At 41.9% G+C, this 19,675-nt stretch overlaps 1 protein-coding gene across 14 annotated transcripts in view; it reads right to left on the minus strand.

The window, feature by feature from the left end:
* kcnt1b (potassium sodium-activated channel subfamily T member 1b) overlaps positions 1-19,675 on the minus strand; it is a 50,173-nt gene that overhangs the window by 13,419 nt on the left and 17,079 nt on the right. For 6 of the 14 annotated variants that reach the window (XM_086170018.1, XM_086170015.1, XM_086170023.1 and 3 more), the window contains 22 exons: positions 19,223-19,328; positions 16,614-16,673; positions 16,477-16,525; positions 16,239-16,298; positions 14,938-15,012; positions 14,607-14,690; positions 13,079-13,173; positions 12,439-12,619; positions 11,859-12,023; positions 10,887-11,023; positions 8,901-8,964; positions 8,570-8,678; positions 8,347-8,455; positions 6,989-7,138; positions 5,661-5,896; positions 5,377-5,397; positions 4,010-4,223; positions 2,372-2,477; positions 2,116-2,288; positions 1,182-1,253; positions 707-841; positions 329-467 (listed from right to left, as the gene is read on the minus strand). In XM_086170018.1, the coding sequence (XP_086026144.1) occupies positions 329-467; positions 707-841; positions 1,182-1,253; positions 2,116-2,288; positions 2,372-2,477; positions 4,010-4,223; positions 5,377-5,397; positions 5,661-5,896; positions 6,989-7,138; positions 8,347-8,455; positions 8,570-8,678; positions 8,901-8,964; positions 10,887-11,023; positions 11,859-12,023; positions 12,439-12,619; positions 13,079-13,173; positions 14,607-14,690; positions 14,938-15,012; positions 16,239-16,298; positions 16,477-16,525; positions 16,614-16,673; positions 19,223-19,328 (2,540 nt within the window). The remainder of the gene's footprint in view (positions 1-328; positions 468-706; positions 842-1,181; positions 1,254-2,115; positions 2,289-2,371; positions 2,478-4,009; positions 4,224-5,376; positions 5,398-5,660; positions 5,897-6,988; positions 7,139-8,346; positions 8,456-8,569; positions 8,679-8,900; positions 8,965-10,886; positions 11,024-11,858; positions 12,024-12,438; positions 12,620-13,078; positions 13,174-14,606; positions 14,691-14,937; positions 15,013-16,238; positions 16,299-16,476; positions 16,526-16,613; positions 16,674-19,222; positions 19,329-19,675) is intronic. The other 8 variants (XM_086170027.1, XM_086170024.1, XM_086170022.1 and 5 more) reach the window with 3 other exon arrangements.

A 19,675-nucleotide genomic window follows, 5' to 3' on the forward strand; every position in this document is an offset into this window, starting at 1 on the left:
TATACATATTTAGGGTTAAGAAATGGGGCAGAACGCAGAGAATTGTAATAATGGCCTTGATATAAACAAAAAAAAATCTTTTCATGTCGTTCTACAGTTTAACCATGTTAAAAATATGAGTAAAATCTGTAAATCTCTATGCATATGCTGCATGTATATCTATCATGCACTGCATAAATATATAAACATACTGAATATAAAGATGTACATACAACCTGACATATCTATATACAGAAAGAAAGAGAGACATATTTCTCCAGTTCAGTTCTGACCCAACAGTTATGTGATGGATCGGTATCACTTTTACATGTTACTGAAACAAAGTTACCATGTCTCCATGCTCTTGAGAGCTCACCTTCTCCAGTTTGGAGAGAGCGAGTGAGTAGCAGTCCTTGGCTCTGAACTGCATGAACCTCATGTTTGACGGGTGTGTGAGTTCGGTGATGATACTGAGGCTGGGGAACAGTCTGACAAACGGGGAGACAAAGAAAGGGGATGTGAGAGAAGGGTTATATGCTGGAGGGGAGTGCCAGCATGTTTGGGAGGAAACTAGTTTATTTCGGGATGTTAAAAGGGACTCAGGAGCAGCTGTTTGTCTCGGATGACACTGTGACATAAACTCAACCTGCAGTGTGGAAGTTACATCAAAAAATAAGATTTGTTCTCTTGTGACCTGCTGGGAACACTTGAACATTGAACTTGTTACCTGAACATTGTCTGGACGTTGACGATTGTCTTGGCATCTGCCATATAGTCCTCCTCCGCGCTCATGGTGCTCTCCTTGTCCACCACAACCAGGTTGTCGGCGTAAATGATGCCACACTGCAGCAGGTTGTCTAAGCTGGGCGAGCCAGAAAACATTGGTTGATTACAGCATTGCTGCCAGAAAACATGTCTATGTTGATATTGAATGGTGAGCTACTCTGATATATTATTGATGAGTCGATATTACATGCTTTTCAAAGAAACTTGTATGTTAGTCAGCATCAAAACAAAATAAAAAAAATCAAGTGCTATGTGAATTGAGTGTCTGATCTGTTTGCTATGAATTCTAAGTGGGGCGAATGTAAGTGATGGCCCCAACAGGCGGCGGATATTGTTAATTTACAAATGCGGGCGTTGTTCTTCGTGAATTAGATCAATGTTTCTGTCGAGAACATTTCAATAGTGCAGCCACCTACTTATCAATAGTGCCAGCCATGAAGTAAACCATTGGGAAGCAGCAAATTGCTTCTAAGAAGTGGTTGTCAGGGCTGTAGGAAACAGGAAGCACGGATTATTATCATCCCACACTGATTAATTTGTAAAATCCTTGTTTGAGATAATGACTAGGCAGAAGCAATTTCCTGAAACTTGCTCATCAGTAAAGGAGGGGCTGTCTTTTTTTTTTTTTGGCCAGGCACGACGGAGAAAAATGTCTGACAATACATGCATGGGGAGGGTTTCAGTGGTTACTATGGAAACTAAGGGTGCAACTCATCATAGGTTTTTGATTCCAGCTAGCAGCAGATGTGCATGCAAGCAATCGCACATACACGCAAACGGACACGTATCGTGAGCGCATACAGTCTGCCATATGTTGCAAGACTTGCTCTTTATGAATAATTCAAGACGCTTTGCTTCCTCACGGTCTGAAGCAACACCGCGCTGAAGTTTCAGCTAGAATGTTCGATTCTATCCTGGGACAATTCGGCTACTTTCAAATGCATTTTGCGGTGGTTGCAGATATTTGCCTATGTCAGACTGTCCTGTTTCACAAACATTGCTAGAAAAAAAAAGCAGGGACAAACAGACTACCTTAACACTCAGACCTACTTTCTTTTGCAAAGTGCTTTTACGTCGTGCTTCAAGTTGCAGCCTGACAAGTGCTCATATTGAAGTACCAAAACATTTTTATCGACGCAAAAATCGAATACTTGAAGGGCACAAGCACGCTTCGGAAATGCGGACTAACAGTAACACTGCATCATTGCTGGATAGCGTTGCCATTGAGGGTGTATAAGCCTGGCTTACAGCTGTTAACACAAACATAATCACGGATAATTGTAAAACGGGCCATTTTTGTCGGTGCTAAAACAACTACCACAAGAAAGGAGGGATGGAGAACGTTCTTACGGGTAGTCCAGGAGAAGAACTATAGGGTTGAGCTCCTTCCGCGGCCGATAGTACGCTCGCAGAGGGACGATAAAGTTATAAAGACCGTTCCCCGCTGTCTCTGCCGACACTATGATCAGCTTATTCTTGAAGCCGTACGCCTTGGCATCTTCAAAACTGTTATGCGTACAGCCCTGAAAAGATTGACACGTGCAAAAATGAAGTCTGCTGATTGCGATTTGACTGTTTCACGATTGTTTCCTGGGTGAGAACTTGCCTTGTCAAGACGCAGACAGCAGAACGGAGCTTTCTGTGGGAGGAGGTGGCACAGAGTTGGAGAGCTGCCAATGTAGGGCGAGTTGGGAGGGTAGCCCTTCACAAAACTAAGGCGGATCAAGAAAAGATAATATTTAACAATAGATACCTCCAAGAAATGCGGTGCAAGTCTCAGAGGCACATTTCTGGAAAGAATCACATGCAAGTACGCACGGAATCACCCAAGTTTCATCATATGTCATGTCATCCTTGAGTTTTTTAGCTCATTGTCGGTTTGTTTTGCTCAACGTGTATTACAAGTATTTATCCTGATCATCTTGTGATCGCCCTCCAGGAGAGCAGAAGCAGACTTGTTCATAGATGCATTACGGCACTAACACCACACAGTGGAGCTGTGGGACCTCGATAGTGAGTCATTATCGCAGGCTCATGCTGCAGTCTTCCATACCTCTGTGCCTGAAGAAAAAAAAACTGCTCAAGCATTATTGAATACTGTAATAGACGCAGAGAGATTAGGAGAACTATCACTCACAGCCTTAACTGTAATAGCAGTGTCTGGGCCTATGATGATAAGATAAGTAAACTCGTGGCACAAGTTGACGGGCGAAATAGGGCTTGGGATAAAGCCTGGTTGACCCCTTTCACATTACCAGCACAGATGCGATGTCTTTAACTCCAAGCTACCCCAGTGGCTGGTGAACACGTGTGACTGTTGCAAAAAATGCATTGCTTGAGTCGAATGTAACAGATAACGTCCTGTATATGAAATATCACGGGACATGTGTCTACAACAAAAAGAAATTTGAGTTGAATTTTCCAAACTCAGTATGATAAGGCAGTGTTTTGCTGATTATTAAAATGTTGGTTGATTCAAGGGCTTTTTCCAAAAATCATATAAATTGCTGATTGTAATAACGTTAGAAGTTATATCTGAAATAAGTATGCATTTAAACATAAAAACAAATAAATACACGAGATCGATAAATCTAAATAAATACACAAGGATTGAATTATTTATATGAGTTCAGAAAACTTTTAGAGGTTCCAAGGCAAATTTCACGTTTGCTTTTCACATTTGATTTTTGGAAATCAAATGCAATTCACCTGCTTGTCCATGTCTAATGATCACAGAGGAGATCATGTGCAGACGCTATGACATTTTTGAGTCATGAGCACACCTTCTTTGATCGCAGCCGCATAAAAAAGAAAAAATTTACATTTAAGAAGGGGCTCGGAAGTTCCCCTGACCCGATGAACGGTCACGGCGGCTTTCTGTCTGGCCGACTGATGAAGGATTGCTGCATCAGGTGGGTGTACACAAGGATGCCATCCTTCAGCATCGCTTCGGGGGAAAATTGCTGACCGACCCGTTGCGGCCAATACATTCATCATTGTCACGTCTGCAGCGCTCAGGCATACAGGTTACCCACTTGTTCAGACCCCATCAATCTCCTCTATAAACAGTGAGCCGCAAAGAAGAGGAAGGGAACGGTCTAGTCCATTCCAGTGCACCGTGCTTTCACCAGCATGCCAGTTTAATGTTCAATAATGCAGAGATGGCTTAGATCACCAGACGTGATGGAGATATCAATCACAGGATTTTCTTTGTCACAACCTAAACAACAGCTTCATCACTTACTCCGACCCCACTGAGCCCTCCTCGTCCGACTGGTTGGTCTCATCCTCTGATTGGTCACTGAGGAGGTCGCACGGAAGAATGGCAGAGGAGTCGGCGATCTCGAGGACCGGGGCAATGCTCGGCCTGCGACTTCCGGCGCCATTTTCTGTTGGTAACGTCAGCTTGGTGCTTTCCTCTGGGGGATCTGGATTCTGGAGATCTATGGCTACAGTACCTGAACAATAGGAGATTTAAATTGTTGTAAATATTTTTGGTCTTGTCAGTAGAGGATAGTAACGCCTCAAAAAGGGTAAATTTTCAGCATGATGCAAAAACCACCGAGCGTGCAGGTTTCCATTAAAGAATGGCAAGCGAAGACCAGTGAGAAGCCTAAATAATTCAAAGCAGACCTTTCAGCTCGGAGGTCCGCTGTGTAAATAATCGGACACAAATTTTAAATACTTCAAATGTTCCGCTCCAAGAAAAACACTTACCACAAAATGATTTTCTTGCTTGCAGAGCTAGTGATACAAATTCAAATAGCTTTCGTATGGCGTATTAAAGATAAGATATATAAATGTCGGTTTTCTTCATAATCCTTTCCTGAAATCATGGCTCAGTTACCGTACTCAAGCTTATCCACAGAATGGACCCACATGTGGGTTATACTCACTGTAGATACAATAAGGGTGAAAAAAAACTGCTGAGTCGCTCTATCTGAAGGGTAGCAGTGTTGACACTGCAGTGGGAAAGGTAACATGCACTGAATGGGAAACATTGGATTGAACAGATTTAACTGAAATCTTTAGACAAATGTTTTAGACAATTTACCGCCACAGAAAAAAAAATCCTCAGAAATTATCATTGGCTGACAGGAAACCTGCTGCATGATACCAATATTGAGTAACAGCCTATCTTTATTAACATTCTTGATACAAGTGGATGATCCACGAGCATTTTAGCAGTGAAGCACATTTTTGTTGAGAAACGATTCATATGATCAAACCTTGGCAGATACGACAGTGTGTGATATCATAGCTTGCTCAGCGTTTCGGCCGAGCTGCTTGACCTTGAGGAGAAAACGTATAGCTCCCAGAATCAACTTGTGATGTACGCACAATGTAGCATGCAAATAACATTGATTCATCAGTAAATATGCTGCTGACATATATCATATCATTCATTTGTAAAACGAGGTATGATATATGTGCAATACATATATCAGGTGTAGCAGATATACTGGCATCATGTAAAACAAAAACTGAAAAATTAGTACAAGCAATTTAGATATATAGATCGCTTTAATCAGTGATGCTATTGACTGTATTTTGCCATACTAGTGACTTAGTAAATAACTAAAGAAAGTGATGTGTCATGCACAAACTTACCATACGAAGTGGCCTGATCAACTTTCACAGGTCAAAGGAAAAGCACAACACAGTAATGTCAGCCAGGAAAGTAAAAAAGCATGTGAGGAGAACAATCATGCAAAACTGTTAACAACAGCATCAGCAGTGCAGCTACCATTCCATTCATACTTAGTAATACTCAAGAAAGCATCCATTTTCTCTTTTTTCATGGAAAACCTTTAAGCCAATCAACCAGTGGGTCTCAAAGCGTAACCCCAATTAATTTTTTTCCACGCTTTTCGCTTCACTCCTCTAACGCTCACCCATGCTTGCGATGATGCTGTGCACGGGCAGCCTGGAGGGGGCGTCGTAGAGGCCAGATACGGGCAGGCTTTTGTTGTGCTTCTCTTCCTGTTTGAAGATGAAGGCTGAGTTCTCCTCCTTGGTGATGTTAATGTAGTAGCATGTGTCGGTAGCGGCCATGATGTGGCGGGGCCCGGGGTTCAGCAGGATGCTCTTGTTATCTTCTCTCTTCACGCCGATGAGACACACACCATACCTGCAGGGAAAAGGAAGGAAATCATTAAAATGCTCTCCTCAGAAAAAAAGAAAACGCCAATGCCGTTCCTTTACTATAATGTATGCGGAGGTTTAACACTGCATTAGCATGATTGTGGGGGGGGGGTTCTCAGTCATCCGGGTCACGGTGAATTCTTGTCGAAATCTTCTTGTCATGGCAACTGGGCTTGAATTTCTTCCCTTGAAGATGTTTCACCCCTCATTTGAGAGGTTTCTTCAGTTCTAATGACCAGTGGGGAGTTTCCAAATCATTGCTTGTTCAGCATCTCAGCTAAGCTGCTTGACCTTGAGGAGAAAATGTATAGCTTTCACGGATTTGGAAACTCCCCACGTGAGGAAGCCCCTTGGATGAGAGGTGAAACATCTTCAAGTGGAGAGACTAGAAGATTTCAACAAGACCACTGCAGTAGGTTACATTTACTTGGCCAGAATTAGGGATGTAAGAATTATAAAACATTTTTTCATGATGCAATGAAAGTCACACTGGATTGTTTTTCACATTTCAGTCAAGTTAGATTTTGGCACGGCTAAGCAGCTAGTTAAGCCCCAGGGACGCTGGCTGTCTGTTCTCTCCGCAATTCACGTGGCTTGAATAGATTAAAAAAAAAAAAAGACACGATGGGATTGCGAATGAGTCGTTTCACTCTAAAGAACTCCCAGACTGTTCACTTGGCAAGTCATAAATAATGTGCATCCTCTGTCTAAACAATACTTCATTATCAACGTTCTTAGCGACTGTGCACAATGTGCAGTCAATAAGTCTGGCGAGCAGCCACTTGGATGGAGCACCGCATTCACATCCAGTCTGTGGTTGACACTTAATCTAGGCTGAAACTTCCGTCTTCTCCTTGCGGCTGTTCCCCATCGGGGGGTCGCCACAGCTAATCGCCTGTCTAAACTGCAACTTTAAATTTAATTCAATTCAATAAAATAAGAGATGGAACTGAGAAGATATGAACAGCAACGTGCGACAATCTTGATTTGACGGTACAATTCACAGATTGATGAGATTAATAGCACTAAATGATTGAAAGACCTAGTTGACATTGGACTGAGGGAAAGTGGAACCTACTTCTTATGGGCGTGGAAGGAGGCATACGTGAAGCTTTTTCCATCGTACTCGCCGAAAAATTTGCTGTCACACAAGCGGATGTGGTAGACTTCGTTTCCCGAGCAGCGTCCATACGTTCTTTGCCACTGCTCTGGGGACAGCTGTCCTTCCCTGGGAAAAAAAAAGAATAATAAATACTACGCTTTCAGACTTATATATGACAATTCATGGATGGCCCAAAGCAGGGAGGGGAAAAAAAGGGAAAAAAAAGGGAAAAGGGAAAAAAAAAAAAGAAATTCTACACAAATGAGATGTCAGGATCGCCGATCATTTTCTCATTTGGATCCATTTGCTTTTTCACAGAACGTAAGAGGACACCTTCAATAAACTTTACACCTTGTTCCTTGCATAACCTTTCAAGACCCATCACTTCCCATCTCTAGAACTACGATCAAAATAACGATCTCGCAAAGACAATGGGACAGCAAGTCGATGGAGTCCTTTTATTTGAATGTTTCATCTTCATTAATCAATTCGATGATGTTTAAATTAACAGCTGCCAAGGAGAAGTCCATTCCCTTTCTGTCACCTTAACAGCCCCAAGCCAGCGTACTATGGACGGCAGTCAGGATATACTGGTCACCTTGCCTGGAGCGTGAAGAACGCGGTAAGATTTAGAGCCAAACAAAGAACGTGATTTCTGCTAGCCGACATGCTCCCGTGGCGGGATACTTCAATGGTCGTCTCTGCCAAGATGAAATCCGGATAGTATGACAGCGGAATAAAAAAAAAGGAGTCTGCTGCAGTAATCAGTAGCAGTCACCTTGCGCTGCCATTTATCATCTGGGGGCTCGAGTCCTGAAGAAAAGGCATAACACGGCTGGAAGTGGGCAAATTCAAAGTCTAAGTAATGAAATTGCTCCTGTGGGCTAAGCTGCTGGAAAAAGTTAAAATAATGTGAACGCGCGAGGTAAATCAAGAGTGACAAAAGTCTGCAGAGGCTGTGAGAGAAGGAGGGTTCTCTGTTAACTTTCATCTTGGTGCTGTTCGGAAGGCATCGGGGAGAAGAAATCTGTCTTCAATGCGACGCATATTCGCATATCAAAATACTGAATCTAATTTAGCTACTTTTACGACTTCCACTGAATCCAATTGGCTTTCCGAGCCAATCGACAAACACCCCAAAAGCTATTTTGTAGCTTTAATTAAACCGATTATAAATTCCAGCAGAGAACATGTGTAATGACTTGGATTAGAATGTTTAGGACCAAAACACAATTTGCATTAAATGCTATTCTGCAGTTTGGACCAAAACACAATTTGCATTAAATGCTATTCTGCAGTTACATCAATTAAAAGTATTAAAAGTATTGACTCACTGTCCCCTGGAGGTGTGTACGAGCAGTGTCACTAAAGTGGAGGTAGCCGGGCAAACACAGTTCAGTGCCAGCATCGCGTATTTGAATTCCTCTTCGCATACAACATGATCTGGTGGAAAAACAATACAAAGCAGAAATAACTGTAGCTCTGAGTTCAGACTTTAAAAGAAACAAAACAATATAAGAACGAAAACTTCTTTTCAGGTCATCCTCATACACTTACCAGCAAACTTAACATGGAATTTATTTTCAGGTTTAAGGATCTGGACGTACAGAGGGCAGTTTGGGGCAAAGTCTTTTGCGGCCCAAGCCCTCAAAATGGTCTGATGATCCTGCAGAGATAATTGCACCCATTCAGAGTCTTGCTCGTACAGCAAAGGCAGAAAAAAATGAAATGGGTCATTATGGGATTTTCACTAAGACCAGTGTGCGTCAAGGTATGAATCACACTTTCAACCCAAAAAGAAACACCATTTAATTCCTCAATGGTTGAGTGTGACTGGAAGCAACTAACTGAAATCGCCTTCCACGTAAGACGGGTTTAAGTGACTCACGGCAGCAGTTCGGTCCACCTCGTTCCTGCTGCTGAGTATGAAGCAGGCTTCAGCGTCGTCCATTCTGAAGCGTCGACAGACACCGAAAACAAAGAGAAAGGCTGGGGTTAAGGGTCCGTTTCTGCAGATCAGGCATTCAACCGGCAATTGAAGTGATCTGTGTGAAAGTGAAAAACAAGGCTACCGTATATTTCGCTCTCCAAGGCGCACTTAAAATCCTTAAATATAGTACCTGTTGTATTAATTCTTGTTGTGCTTACTGACCTCGAGCCAATTTCATGTGGTACACAGCACTCAAAAATCTGTCAAAAAGTTTTGGTGGTGAGCAACGAAGCTGCCCCACTTGACTGATTGATTGTTGGGCCGTTCCCATCTGACACAGGGAGGCTGTATTGAAGTCGGTCCTTGGTTGAATACGGGTTGCAACGTCAGACAACGTTAGATAACTAATTATGTAGTGCTGGAATACAAGCTTGTTCATACCCAACGCTAAGTTCAGGTGTCTACTATCACTTACAACAAGAAACCAATCAGACAACAGTACGCAGTACGCTCACCTTAGCCACTTTTTGTAATACAGGTTTGTACTGGGCTTCAACAAAATATTACTGTACATTTGTGTGTGTGAGGACCTCCCAAAATGGCACCTGTTAAGAGACATGCTTAAGAAGCTGAATTCAAACTCAAGGCTATCAGTCCTGCTGGAGATCATAGGAATAGAGCATCCATGAAAGAATTCAACATTAATGAATCAATGCTATGGAAGTGGAGGAAGCGACCAGATGAACTGCACTAAGCAGAGAAAAACGGAGTTTCCAAGGGAACAAAGTGAGATGGCCACAGTTAGAGGGCAACATTGAAAAGTGGGTTATTGAACAAGTGAGTGACTTGAATAAAGTTCGACTAAACTGACAATTTTGTTTTGCTTTACATACAGTACGTTTTATCATGGGCCTTATAACGTGGTGCGCCTTATGTATGAAAATAGACCCGTTCATTGATATTACGCCTTATAATGCAGTGTGCCTTACGGTCCGCAAAGTATGGTTGTAAGGCTACTTCCTCAAAGATGATGGAGGTTTTACCTTTACATCTCCAGCAAGACAACATTTTTATTTTGGACTGCAGATAAATGGTATTTTCATTCTACCCATGCTGGTGACATGTCAGTGTGTCCGATGGAATAATATGCTTAACTACAATAAATAATTTATAGCTGTGAATCAGTATTTATCGTTAAACAGGGAATATCCGGTGAAGCAAAAGTTAAACCATAAATGCCACTCCGGTATGGGAATGTTTTGTTGGAGATGGCGACGGAATCGACAGGTCAAACACCGTCCGATAAACATTTCTACGGCGGCCCAAGTGCGTGGCCTTTGATGGGAGCTGATGATGGATGAGCAGTAAAATCCCATTAACGGCGAGGTGCAGGAAGAGGGCAGACAAGAGGACTTCTCTCACCGCGGCCCACATCGCAGCTGTACTCGAGTGACTAATTTCCAGGCGGAGGATGTCAGTTTTTAGATTTTACGTAACTAAGTGCAGATTCTTTTGCATTAATTTATAAATATTCCTATGGCCTCTGTGCCGTTCCTTTCTTTTGCGCTGTTTGCTTGTATGTAAGGCCGCGGCAAACTTGAGAGGAGTGCCAGCACTAGAGTCTTTTCACGAGCTTCGTGCATCATCACTTGTAATTTTACAGAGTATGAGAGAAGTCAGTACTGCCTTTTTTAGAGCAGAATGTCTGTCTGGAGTAAATTTCTAAACAGATTTTAAGGTATGTTGCTCAGTAATCATTGTTCATTTTAATTAAACCTGAAGAACTGCGAGTTCCGCATTCTTTTTCATATCAAATAGTAGTTTTTTTAGGCAATGAAGTCAAGTTTCACTCTTCCTTGTCCAGAAAGATGCTGGGTTTAGTTTTTGTTTTTTGTTTTTTAATTCAGAATGCTGCGCAAAGTGTGGGAACATGCAGCAACTCACTTTGCTCTCATCAAGTCCTGGTCTTTGAGGGCTGATCCTTGAAGATATATGACCCGCTGGGACCACAGAGGGATCTGAAGAATACGGCGAACTTGAATGTCTATCTCCGTGGGACACAGAATCACCACGTAGTAATCCTGGAAGGTTGGGAAACAATAGCGCATATATTCAAGATGCGCTTTGAATAAAAACACACACTGTGTTCTGCCCATTACTGTGGGTGCATTCTGTAATAATGGTGTTTTCTTATGGGTTTGCAACATTTTCTCTAAGGTCTCAAACCGGAAGGGAATGAAAACATCTTGATAAGTAACATGATCACACTGATAATGGTGATTCCATCACTCATCATCAGCTTTACATAAACTGACACAAAATAATTACATTCCTAATTATACTCCATCAATGTGCTTTATGCCCATATTTTAGTCCACTGGTTTCACACAAGGCTCACATGCAGTATAATAATAGACAGCGTCAGACAATTTCATACAATTATTACTGAAAAGATTTGGCACAGGAAAAGGAAATACTCTATTTTTTCCGTGACACTTTCTGTGCCATATGTACCACAACATGGCAATGAACCCAAGACTGGAAAACTTAAAGTTTACTAACTTTTCACACAGTGGCCATTAAGATCAACAATATCAATATCGGCTATCAACAATATGCTATATAAATTGCTACATATTTGCTTAGGAGTTCACAAAACAGGTACATTTAAGACCTATTTAATTTTCTTGCACAAAAAACATGGATTTACAATCACAAACCACAACAAGCAGGGCCTGACAAGGAACGGCCAGTTTTAGCGATCCAGTATGAGCAGTACACAGAAATACTGTTTGTCAAAGCAGCTGTTACACATCAGAGTGTGCAGAAAACTTGTGTTATTCCCCCCCTTCCAGATGTCGGGAGTCTTAAGCAGCGGCCTGAAATCTCCGTCTGAGGAGGGGCTGCTCACCGTACCTGCAATCTGGGATGAGCATAAAACTCGTTGAGAAAATCCATCAGCAGATCGATCTTCAGCGAGCTGACACACAACACCACATGCTTCTCTGTCTGCGCCCGGTGACGGCTGTAGTTTCCGCCTAACTTCTGGCTCTCCATCCACAGATACGCCAGCTCCTCGAACTGTCACGACGACAAGAAAATCGACTCGAAGTCAAAGCAAGAAGAATGAAATGAATTATGCAAGAGGGATAGATTTGTTGACTTGACGTGAATCGGGAATGTTGGCGTGAAACCAATGCACTACTTTACAAGCGGCAGAATTTCCTAAACCAATTCTTCTCCTGAGACAGCTAAGATAGAACATTTGAAGAAATTAACATGTTTTTAGTCTACATAAAAGCATTTTAAGAAGGATTTTCGAACATTCAAAAGCTACAAATTAAGCAATTCAATTTTATCTACTGCAATAAAACGCAAGAAGACACATTTGATATTTAACAGAATGACATCTGAACTGGTCCCATAAGCTTGCCGTAATTCAAATATTCCCCGATATATTATTTGATGAAGTGTTGGAAATATGTATCCGCGTTACCTGTAGGGGGAGAACCACCAGGGCGACGCAGATGAGGATAACCACCAGCAACTGTGAAGGCCAGATTTGTGGCGTGACATCCCCGTAGCCCACGGTGGAGAAGGTGACAATGCAGAAATAAAAGGAGTCAAACAGGGACAGGTTCTTCCCAGCCCTCTCCAGATGCTGAATCCCACAAGCTCTGCGGACGGACGAGGAGTCAGAAACGACAGCAAGCTGAGGCAACAGATATTTTTGATATATGTCAGCAGATAAGCAGGATGCAAAAACATCATTTGCACCCAAAATGCAAGGGCATCAAGTTCACTATAGCTTTGAAGACTCGTCATTCTGGCATTGAGTGGCACCACTGATTGCTCTGATACTTCCAGAACACTTCTTGTTTTAATAAACTTGTGCAAATACATCAGTAAGTTAAATTAATAAGAGCCTAAAGTGAAATGAGGGAATGTGGATGTCTGACTAGACGAAGTGAGCCAAGTTAGATTCTGGGCAGCTACCGAATAATTAAACGTGATGCTTGTTATTTTAAACATAGGTGGCAATGCGTGATAAAAGCTAATTCAACTCTTCGCTTCCGACATGATTTTTGACTTGGTCAGCCTTACTGACAGCAACAATTCATTCAATTTTGACTCACCCAGTGAAGACAAGACACAGTAAGGTGCAGATGAGGATGAACACCTGGTTGAACATGGCGGAGTGTGTCCTCTGGATGGCCCGATGAAAATCATTCTGAGAAGATAAACACCATACAGAAGCCATTCACCGCAACAGTAGGCGTTTGCGTCAATGGACCATTTGCTCATAAAGAATCGACAAAGTTTTCACATTAAGTATGTCATGGATTATTAATCTTTATGGCATTTCTCCCACGGCGGATGACAAATTAAAAAACTATTTTAACTTTGGTAAGCAGAATCCTTGTTGAAGGATTCCAGATTTGTTCTGAAAGAAGTAGTTGTGGTGGAATTTCAATTTAAGTTTAAACATTTATTTGCTTTGACTTTAATACAGCGTGTCTCCTGTACTTTGAGTACACTGGGGAAGGTATTAAAATTGCAAAAAGAATAGTTTTCTCAATAGTTGAGAAAAAAACTAAAACAACATTATATCTGTATTAGATGAGAGCATTGATCGGAATAGCCATGAGACACATTTACTTTGGACATTTTTTTTCCATGATTTATTCACAGAAATGAATTGGATAAACATGTATGAACACCCTAATTTTGCACCTTGTTAGCATGTTCTGCCTGACACCTCTTCCTCTCACAGTCCCCACACACTGTCTCTACTTTCTCTCATGTGCCGGCCTGCTTGGACCCGGATCCTACCATCTGCCCATCTACCGCTTTGGCACAAAGCTCATACACTGTCATGAGTGTGAATCACAGCAAGAGCACACACCATACCAGTTGGACACCATCTAATTGTGATGCTGTGTTGCATTCACTGAAAAGCCTGGCAAACGGCAATACTGTAACAATGGAAGGTTTTTCCATTGCGTTGCAGTCTTTTAATGTTTGTTCATTACTTGCAACTTTTGAAATTTGCTCTGGCTTGTCTTGAAATTGGTATTGTTGAATTCACTGTTGTAACTTAATCAAGCTAATTGGTAGTTTTAATCTTAAGCGTGGGTTGAGAGTATCTTCATTTCTTTTTTAGGGTTTACAGTTGTATCGCAAATGTGTACCAAATGCAGCTGATGGGATTATAATGAGGAGGCTGGGGGTGAGTAATTGTTCACTCCACAAGATACTTGCTCGCCTGAGACAACATGGATCTTCTCATTTCATTTCAGAAGCCAATGTGAAAACACATATCTTGTCTCTTTGCAAAAGCCCTCTGATTTTTAAATCCAAACAAGTGAGCAGATGGATGATTTGTAGCTTAGAGAAGCACATTTATCAATCTAGCAACAGGACACATGTTCAGATGTGCTTTTACAAAGACTGTGTTAGATATGGGAAAGAAAGAATTGAAATTCTTGTCAAAAAATGAATATAATCAACACATAAACTGGTTGGGAGTCTCAACTTAGAATGCCTGATAATGGAAAATATACTCTGTTAGCCCCGTGTAGTAAAACCATCGTTGCTACAAGGAGATTATCGAAAAGAACAGCTGCATGCTCAGGAGATATTTTGTTACTTATAAATACTTACGATCATGTTTTCCAGGGCACCCTTGGCTAACCAGCAGTTCAGAAATACCGGGACAAATATGTTTCTCAATGGAGGCCAGAAAATCTAAAGGAAACAGAAAAGAAGAAAAAGACGGACGGAAAGAATAGATTTATTAATAAAACTGAGACATCATCTCTATTAATTATTGATTAGGAAGAAGAGTAAGTTGCTACGGGCAAAATGAGTTTTAAATAGTAGTGGGTCTTTTCAATATTAGATTTGTACCACACTAATCTTGAGCTGAAAGGAAGGTGTCCGTGATCACATGCAACGCGGAGTGACTGATCGATTCGGGAAATTGACTACTTACTGTGATGATGAATGGCACTGTGTTGATCATCTCAAGTATGAAGGAAATCTGGAAAATCTGCTCCCAAATGTTCCCCTAAAACATAAATAAAGGACAGAAAAACCTGAGGAACCAGTGTGCAAACTGCTAAGGAATTAATTGCACATCCAGAAATAATGGCTGTTAGGAAAGCGGAGTAATTCATCTTTTGCATCTGATACAACTCTTATCGTACAAACGTTTCGATATATAACAACGATAACAATCGTGCCATGACATCTCATTGTCATTACAACGCTCTTTGACAAGTTGATTAGTATCCTCTCATTACTGTTCCAGCATATTGGATTTTAAAAGTAATTGACAAAGTGCCCCTAATCAGGCAAAGCTAATATTGCCATCCAATCATTATATTTATTTGAGACTGGCACAATTCTGAAGAGCTGCCAAGACACAGACATGAGCCTTGAAACAGCCAGTGGAAAATCCCACTGGTAATTCTCTCTCTCTCATGTGAGACTTTAGACTAACTGGATTTCTCAAGCTCAGAAATGAAAACAAACCGCTCAAAGCAACCAATGACTTTCATACATTACAGGATAAAAGGGCAAAAGTTGTATGACACAAAAGTGATTTGTGAAGTTGAAATTCATCACCAGCTTGGGGGGTTGGGGGGGCAAGATTGTGGGATTTGCTGCTCATAAAAACAATAGCATCAAAAGCATCTGAGGACAGATACAAAGATATCACAAGATACTAAACCATGTGCTGGTAGGATATAATAAATTGAGACAACACTTAAGAGAACCTCCACAGGTGAAAGAACTCTCCCTGGGGAGACGTGATATATATAAGCGACGCCAATATTTTCCATTGTCCTTAGAGACTACTAATACACAAGGATCCTGGATGCTGGCGAGATGCAGGCGTCAACAGCTTTAGTTGGGGTTAATATCTTCTAAAGGTTCCCTTGGTAACTGAGCTTTGGTCTGTTCAAACAGACAACAGATGCCAGCTCATTATTCAGCGTTTCTGATATTTGTCCGTCTCATCCACATGCTTTTCATTTATACAAATAGGGGACAGAAATCAATATTTAGATGACTCCATTCACGATTGAAGATTTTTCTGCCCTCATGGGCTTTTGGCATGACTTGTTTCCAGAGCAGTGAATGTGATGTCTGAGTCTAAAAATTAGTGTCAAAAGAAATCTTTGATAGTCTTCTTGGCACCGGGACTTGAACCGAACAGGCAGTATGGGCTTTGATAAGACAGCCGTACAACATTAGGATTAAAGAGATGCTGGGAACCGGGTTTCTCACCTTGTAGCTGAGATATGTGATAAGCATGGTCTCCAAGAAACTTATTAAGGCCACTGACACCTGGGGCAGAGAAGGAGATAAATGAAACCAACAACCGTAAAGTCGGCTCCCAGGGGCTGTTCCGCCGTCACTGAGTACCTACTGCGCCCTGCAGCAATTTCATCAAGCGAAAGCGTTTGGGTTGAATCATGCAGTGTAATTTGATTTTGGTGCACTTTTGGAGTGTTGCAATTCTTACCTGTATTGCCCACACAGGATCTTTTCTTTTCACCCAGAAAATTAACTCCCTTTTAAAAAAAGCCACAAGAGAGAAGTTTCACCTTAAATGCCAACAAGACCCATTTCAATTGAACATGCTTCTATTTTAAAACATACCATTCAATTTGTAGTGACTGTGACTCCGCTGTGTTTGTCCCACTGGTGTTCCGACACTGACTGAGGGGAAAAAAAAATGCATCAAAAGGATTGCGTGTGTGTGTGTGTTTGTGACTGTAAACACAATTATTTAGAAATATGCCACTTCCAGTCGGCAAAACAAGGAAATAAAACAAGAGATACCAAAACATGACACAGTCATTTTCAGGTATTTTTTAATGCAGTTGAGGATTTGAGAGTTCAGATATTTTGTGACTGTTTTCAAGAAACTCATAAACAAAAGCAGAAACATTGAAAAAGGGTCTCGTACGGGGATGGAGGTGGTAGGGGATGTTTTACTGGAAAGAACTGATGGGCTTAATTACAAATGGAAATATGCTTTTCTGGGCCACTGGCACAGAGGATACACAGACATTCATATGCAATGAGGATGATTTACAATGGCAGAAGGAGCTATGTTCAAAGAATACCAGCCAGAGGTACTGGATGCATGGATTTTGATTCAACCCTTCTAAAAGCAAAATGTGCTATTTTCCTTTTGCATACACAGAGAGACATCTCTGAAGCAGCGCAGGATTGGAGACCCTCATTTCCCACTTAATTACTTTATTGTGTGGTAGTTTTTTTGTTGTGTGAAGCGGCGCGAGTGTCCTTGATGCTCCACATGTTTACATTTCAGCACTTAAGAACCATTCCAAGGAAAAGCTTTCGCAACAGGTACAAACATCGATAATAATGATGGCTCTGTTCTATTATAAGGCCTTTGCAAGCCGTGACCGTGAGTGATCATGTGCCATTCCGGTGTCCCTGGGTTAGCTCACGAATTATACGCTGCGGTTATCAGCACCCCACCACTGCCGGTGCTGTCTTGACAAGTCAAAAGAGCTTACTGGATATAGATCACTCCGGTCTTTGAAGCAGTCAAAAAATTGGCCAACCCTAAATCTAGCTGAGAGAGAGCTGGTATTTTTCAGTTCCTTTGAATGGGACACTGCGGGCATGCAAAAAATTCTAAATCTTAGGGGTCCACTGATTGTCACTGCGCAAAAAGTCACTGTATCTTGCCAGAAATAAGTAAATGTACACACTATATAAATTCTTGTCAACAACCAAGAGTCTATCTCGATTCCATGAAAAGCACAAAAGATCACCCAGTGTCGAGATTGTCTGCTTGTAATATGTTGAAGGGTGCTTTGGCAGGTGATGCTACATCTGAAGGTTTTTGTTTTCCTTAGTAACGCAATAAGAAAAAACAACAATTCCAGAGACAGCCTAAATGTGCTGAAATTCAAGTGTCCTTTTCTGGGATCTTTCATATCTGCGCTATGAATACGGCATCTTCTTCTCTACTTTCAGCTTTTTCCTTCAGGGGTCTGCACAGCAAATCATCCCCTCCATCTAACTCTATTCTCTGTATCCTCTTCTCTCACATCAACTAACTTCATGTCTTCTTTCACCACATCCCTAAATCTTCTCTTTGGTCTTCCTCCATGCCTCCAGCCTGGCAGTTCCAATTCCAGCATCCCTTTACCACTATATAGTCACGATCCCTCTTGTACATGACCAAACCATCTAGGCTAGGACCTTTTCTCCAAAACATGTGCTGTTGGGTTGTCCCAAAGACAACCTCAGCAGCCTCATCTCTGTGACCTCCAGCTTTGCTTCCTGTCTTTTCCTCTGTCTCTCAACCAAACAACATGTTGGTCTCCCCACTGTCTTGTACACCTTTCCTTTCATTTTGGCTGGTACTCTTCTATCACACATTACCCCTGACACTCTTCTCCCGCCGTTCCAACCTGCTTAAATCCATTTCTTCAACTTTTTCCACACTCCATTGCTCTGGACTGTTGCCCTAAGTGCTTTAAACCCTCCACCTTCATTTTCTTGACTCCCTCTAGCCTCACCGCTCTACTTGGGTTCCTTTCATTCACAAACATGTTCTGTCTTGCTGTGACTAACCTTCAGGCCTGAAGGCCATAACTCCATCTCTTGAGATTTTCCTCCACCTGCTCCCCTCTCCCACAACAGAGCACAATGTCATCCGCAAAGATGGTCCATGGAGATTCCTGTCTTACCTCATCTGTCAGCCCGTCCATCAGCGCTGCAAACAAAATGGGGCTCAGGGCTGATCGCTGATATCGTTCACCCTCTACTTTGAATTCCTCTGTCACTCCTACAGCACATCTCACCATAGTCTCAACTCTCCCATACATGTCCTGCACCTGTCTAACATCTCTCCGTCACTCCAGACTTCCACATATAGTACCATAGTTCCTCTCTTGGCACCCCATCGTATGCTTTTTCCAGATATACAAAGGCACATTGCAACTCCCTCTGGCTTTCTGTCACCAATACTTGGACAGGTTAGGATTCCCGCGCTCCTCCTTGCCCGTCGAAGTGTTGTTGAGCAAGAAACTGAACCCCCAACAGTTCCCCTGGCGCTGCTCAGTGGCTGCCTTCTGCCCACGTTTCATCCATGATGGGTCAAATGCGATGTCCGAATTTCACTGATGACAATAAAAAGTCTTCCTTCTATTTCTCTAAATTATAGATTGTTTTGGATATAATACAAAAAAAAAAACACAGCGTGGCAATAGCGTGGGACTCACCATGGGCTGTCATTGACTTCATTGGGGTCGTCCAGACTGACTCTCAGAATGTAGAGGGCGCAGGTGAGAATCTTCAGAGAGAAGTTGAACAGGCGGATTCTCAAGCCTGGGGATCGACAACAACACTCAGACTAAACTTTAAAAAAAGTGGTTTGTTCTGAAAGGGTTTTGTTTAGATTTAAAGGGTGTTTTTGAGTCTTTGCTTCCAGGCACAAAACTGCTTATTTTGTCACATTTAATAGGAAAGTCGTTTGACTGATGTGGGTCCATACTGCTCTGGCACCCTGTCACAACTGGTTACCTCTGATGGGTAACTTTCACATAACCCAAGTATAACACAAGCCAACACCACCACCGTGAACGGCTTAAAATATGACAACAGGGCTTCATAGGCATTCAATGGCTGTTGGAATGCTATTTAAATTCCAGGGATGGTCTGCACCGGCAGTATTC

The sequence above is a fragment of the Fistularia commersonii genome, chromosome 22, assembly GCF_037954325.1.
Source record: "Fistularia commersonii isolate RoL2024-O1a breed Wild chromosome 22, RoL_Fcom_v1.0, whole genome shotgun sequence".
In the NCBI taxonomy this organism is placed as follows: domain Eukaryota; kingdom Metazoa; phylum Chordata; class Actinopteri; order Syngnathiformes; family Fistulariidae; genus Fistularia; species Fistularia commersonii.